This window comes from Bidens hawaiensis, unplaced genomic scaffold, assembly GCF_021521415.1.
Source record: "Bidens hawaiensis isolate Kalapana, Puna unplaced genomic scaffold, B.hawaiensis_p1.1 tig00049091_1, whole genome shotgun sequence".
In the NCBI taxonomy this organism is placed as follows: domain Eukaryota; kingdom Viridiplantae; phylum Streptophyta; class Magnoliopsida; order Asterales; family Asteraceae; genus Bidens; species Bidens hawaiensis.
The window spans coordinates 33,531-39,457 of NW_027498784.1; the positions used below are offsets into that span (position 1 = coordinate 33,531).

The following is a 5,927-nucleotide window of genomic DNA, read 5'->3' on the forward strand; positions in this document are numbered from 1 at the left end:
AAGCAAGTGGATGAGCTCTTTGTCAAACTTATTGATAATGTACCATACTACATGTCCATCAAATAGTTAATCTTGTCTAGAGAAAAAGCTAATCTTTTGTAGTATAAATACTAGCTCAGTGTAAAGGAGAAAATGCACCTCATACATTTATATTCATAAGTGATACATTTCCCTACTTTCTCTCTTTGCCAAATTTTCTAAAGTTATCAAGTTTTAGCACTAATCTTGTGTTAATTCTTGTTAAATCATAACAATTATATAATATATATAAATTGAAAGTTTGGTGCCGCTAGCATCTTATTGGTCCAAGTAGCGGTTCGACATTGGACAAAGTTTTTTTTTTGTATTTTTTTATTTTGTTTCGTAGCTACGGTATCGTAACGAGCGTAATTAAAACAAATTAAATTTATGTCGACTTACCGCTACAAATTCTGAGACCAACAACGCTTAGGTTTTACCGACTCACCACCGCAACGCCCGAGTTTTACCGACCCTTTTGTTTTAATTCCGGCACCTTAAGTTGGTATTGACCGAATTCGTGTCAACTCATCGTCGTAATGCACGGATTTTACCAACGCCCGGATTTCAATGTTGGAGTTTTGCCAACTACCCGACGCAACGCGCCAGGTAGAAAAACCAGTTTATAATATAATTTCCTTTGGCAAAAAGTACACCAAAACAAGAACCCAGAGAAAGACATATTAATTTAAAACTGAGAAAAATATTTAATTTACAATCAATTATATTAATCTTGTTCATTAGGGCATTCCCTTGCAAAATGCCCCTCCTCCCCACATCGATAGCATGTTCCACCCCGGCCACCGCGACCACCACCACGACCACGACCACCACCACCATGACCGCGGCCTCGGCCACGACCATTCTCATAGCCTTGATCACCACCACCATTATCACTACCTCGGTAGCAGTTCCTTGCAAAATGACCAAAATGCCCACAGTTGTAACACTGTGGGCCACCAACTTCACCATCAGCATCATCATTACCATCACCACCACCACCGCGGCCACCTCGTCCAAACCTCCCACCATATTCTCCTCTAAATCTTCCAAACCCACCCCTTCTCCCACCGCCCCCACGCCTCGGCCCCGGTTGATATCCTCTAGTACTCCTACCAAGAGCCACCACCTCCACTGCCTTCTTACGCCCATCCTCACCCGAATCCACCGAGAACTCCACCCTTTGACCATCTCTTAGGAACCGAAAACCCTTGGCCTTGATCTCGGATTGATGAACGAAGAGATCACTGCCACTATCATCTTCAGGATCAATGAACCCGAAACCCTTTCGTCCATTGAACCACTTAACAGTGCCTTCATATCTCTTGACTTCTGCCATGAAACAAGATGTAGACCGGTTGTGAGAGCATGCATGCACATAGTGGTGTGTATAAATTTTAGACCATGTTACTTGTTATCTGTTTGAGATATTGTTTTTGGTTGGTTCAAGTTGGGGCTAGAACGAATGGACGAGAAGTATTAATTAATATATAGGATTGGGTTGGTTACTTTTCTAGTAGGTGCATACTGGCCGATTACAAGTTTACAACTTCATATTTTATGAGTCAACTTGGGTAGAAGTAATAATCTACAGATATGTTTATATGCTACAAATTAACAACTATTATGGAAAATTATTAATTAATTTTTGTTTTTCGCTAGACGTGACACAAGCCTAGAACTTTTTCTTTATTAAGAATCGTATTAAAAAAGATTTAAACTGAAAAGCAGTGATGCATCGAAACAGAAGGCAAATAAACAATAGTTGTGCTACTTAGGGGTGTGTTTTTTAACCGTACTCGAATAATAAACCCGGCCTGAAGCGACCCGTGACCCGAATAACCCAACCCGAATTCACCCGAACCGATTAAACTTCTAAACCGAACCCGAGATAAAATATTCAGGTCGGTATTTGGGTTGAAATACCCAAATTCGGGTTGACCCGAATAACCCGAAGTAAAATACATCGATGCATGTATCCCTACTTTATAGGGTAGTTTAGCGGTGAAGTAATACAGTGACCTTATGTATTCTTGTTCGGCTGTTCTCAAGACTCCAACTAATATTGGATCTATCACATCCAATGTTTTCATAACCGGATCGGACACTGAACCGGTCGGGTTACCGGTTCACTGGTTCAACCGGTCGAACCGGTCGGACCGGCCGAACTCAAAAATTATGAAAAAAAATGTTAAACGAAAAAATATATAAAAATTTCATAATAAACCGGCTGAACCGGTCCGGTTTTACGGTCGGAACAGTGAACTGGTTTGGACAGGCCGGTTTTTTGAAAGGCGAATGAACTGTATCGAACCGGACCGCTCGGATGACCGAATCCCGGTCGGACCGGCCGAACCGGTCCGGTTTTAAAAACATTGATCACATCCCAATTTATTAATTACCATAAAGCATGTTGAGAATGTATATTCAATTCAAAAACTTAAATAGTATAGTATTTAAACCAATATGTATTGAGCATGTTTTTTCAATCTATACAAGTATTGATCCACAGGCTACAACACTCCTTCATCCCGTCTAATGCATGCTTGTATGATAAATTTCATGTTTTGCTAAATAATATATGTTATTGTTGAATATGGCTATATATTATGGTTTTATAACAGCTTGGAATATGGTTTTCTAATTTATGAATTGTTAAAGGTGGATAAATTTTTTTTAATTTGTTAAACCCGAAACTCGACCCGAATTTACCTGACCCGTTAAACCCGAAACCCACCCGAACAAACCGAACTTATTTGGGTCGGTTCTTGAGTCAATTTGTTTTGAGCTCAAACCCGAACAACCCAGAACTCGAATAAATAACCCGAAGAACACCCCTAGACTGCTACTATCCCTTTTTGAGTTTGAATTAGTTTATTGATATATAAAGTTTGTGAATATAATTTTATATGTATAACTTAATTGTTTTTATAACATCGATACTCACGAGATCAATTTATTGATATTTGTGATTATAAATTTGTTTGGGTCTTAATCCATGGAGCTGTGAAGGCAATTATTTTATGGGAAAAAGAATGTGAATCTTGAAGTTTCACGTGGATGGGCCTATATATCAAAAGGAAACTAATGGGCCTTGGGCTAAAAAGAACCAACTGGGCTCAAGTCTCAACAGTGGACCACTAAAACTGAGTTTTAGGGACAACAATTAAAAGACAATTAAGGGTTGACACTTGGTAGTCCATTGGTAAAGACGAAGGCTTTAAAACACTAATGTTGGGAGCTCTTGGGTTCAAGTCATATTTTGACACAAATTCGCAGTTAAAAGGAAAAAAAGAGGTTTTTTGGGAGGGAATTGAAATGCACGGGTTTTGACAAAGTAAAAAGGGGAAACGATAACGGCCTAGGGTTGCTGGTTTGCACACCAATACCTAGCTGCGGATTTACTTGTTGAACCTTAATTAATTGTTATGAAGAATTTGATAGTGAAGCAATATATTTCTTTATTGTTAGGGCATCGGGGGCACTTATGTGATGGTGGCTCGTGATAAAGTGGTGATCATGGCACACTGCGCAACCAAATCCATCACGAGTCACGACAATATGATTTTTTGTGATTGTGATCGCGGTCTTGATGGATGAAAAAGGTGACGAATAAGAAATGTGTCGCGAGTTTTAATTAAAAACGGCAATATTACCGTTGACCGCTCCTACCATGTGAAATTTTCCACCCTGCCTCACCACGACGTGGTTTCATGCAAGCTCATTTCACGTCTTATTACGCCACCATAGCATATACTCTCAAATATGACAACAACAATCATACCCGGTATTTACCACAAATAGCCTAAGTTATCAGTAGTGTATGGTGAGGGTGGAATGTAGATAAACCTTACCTCAATCCTTAAGGATAAAGAGGTTGTTTCTAGCGAGACCCTCAACGTACTCGAAAGTAAACAGTAAACAAATAAAATAAAATATAATATAATTATATAAAATAAAAAAAATACCGGTATATAAATAATAAACTAACATAATATGATATTGGTAAGTTTCAAGCAACATTTAGATAGAAAACATATACTCTTAAGTGTTAATAATGGTCATTTAAAATATTTAAGATTAATTTAAGTAATCGACTACGTGATGAGCAATAAACTAGCATTTATGATAAGACCAACTTGTATTCTTCTTGATAAGAGTTTTCAATGGATATAATATGCCAAAATTGAAGATAAAATGAATAAGTCAACCATGTATGTTACCTTAGAATTCGATCAATACTATGCTGCATTTCATGGAAGGAGAGGTTGGATTCTCTTGTTAAAATCTATATATACTCTAAAAATTGTAGCAAACAACCACCACATATTGGTCTAGTTCCATGAAATATTCACACTACAAAACTCGATGTAATTTTAGACTCACTAGTTACTTCGGTTCACCGCTGTAGTTGTTGTAGGTTGTTGAAATGTGAATAAACGTAAAATCTAATTTAAGACAATTGTGTCACACTCGAACACGAGCTAAACATAAACACTCTTATTTTGTATGACTCTTGCTGTTAAATTGTATGTTTTAATTTCTCTATCCAATTTATTATATGTATTTTACATACTTTCGTAATTCTTTTATAACGGGGATTATATTGTTTTTCTACAACTAAACATGTGATGTATAAATAATTTAGTTTTACTTTTTAACAATAAGCGACTTGACGAGAATTCACAAATAGAGAAACCTAAGGTATATAACACGAAAAACAAACATTTTTCCAAATACTAAGTTTTTTTTCCCCTTCAGTTGTATTTCTAGCCGGTATAAGAAAACACTTGACAAATTTTTACAGGTAATACACTAATTGTAGGACAAGTTGCTCATACAAATATATCTTTAAAAAAACAAAATAGAAGCAATCTAAACAATTTAGTATAAGAGGAAGGTCCCACGTCGATAATGTGAGACCGTTAAGAACAATTTATGTGTTATACTGTTATGTCACATCCATATTTATTTTATTTTATATTTATGTAACACTACCTGATCATACAAAAAATGTCGGGCCATTTTTGTTAAGTAGCTTTTGAGGTGCTTTATCTCGTATATAAGATATGCTTCTCGTGATCTCTAAAGATGACAAAAGGAGTAGATGTGAAAACATGTGTACCAATTGAAGTTCACACATTTCATGTGTGTCCAATAAATCCCCATCAAAGCACTCTTTATTTGATCTACATTAATCTTTAATTGTGTCTAGATTGAAAGTATATAGCTAATTTATGAATTTCCTCTTATTTTTTTAATACCGACGGGAAACTTTTTTGATTTCTAGTTGGTAGGGCCGGTTCTGAGAATTCACGTGTCCAGGCTAAGCTGGAAAAAATATGCCCTTAAGATCTAACATACTAAATAATGTAAAAACGTTTTTTATACGCTGATTAAAGTCATGATAATAAACTTAACAATTAGCAAAAATCATGGTATTAGAATGAGTTTATGGCATACTTAATAGGCTAATAGCTAACTGAAGATTTGTGAAGCTCTTTTAACATTCTTGATAGCAAATTAATAAATCAACTCTCCGCAGTTTATGCCGTCTAATATTCCGTTTACTAAAGTTATCATCGCCAACCCGCTAAGTCTTTCTTAGTCATTGTGATCGTAAATAATATTTCAACAATTGTAATTTCGAAAAACTCCTTTATGCAAACGATACCGTGACTGATGGTGTTCGAAGTCGACTTGTTGTTATCCCGCTTATTCATTTCTTGTTTTTATTTATTTAACTTTTATTGATTAATTAAAACTAATGGACTTTTTTCAATTTTTAATGTTTTTTGGTAATTAAAAAAATGGGTTTAAAATGTGTTTGAGTATTATAAAAATAATGAGATTATAGGCGTTTGTGTCCTCGAAAAACACATGCCCCAGCCAAACGTTCACATGATACA

The 5,927-nt window shown here is 36.0% G+C and overlaps 1 protein-coding gene across 1 annotated transcript; it reads right to left on the reverse strand.

Moving 5' to 3' along the window:
- Positions 1-723: 723 nt before the first annotated feature.
- On the reverse strand, positions 724-1,479 carry LOC143597819 (uncharacterized). Its single transcript, XM_077076211.1, has one exon. The coding sequence runs from the start codon at positions 1,355-1,357 to the stop codon at positions 746-748; it is 612 nt and encodes a 203-aa protein (XP_076932326.1). The 5' UTR covers positions 1,358-1,479; the 3' UTR covers positions 724-745.
- Between the last annotated feature and the right edge of the window lie 4,448 nt (positions 1,480-5,927).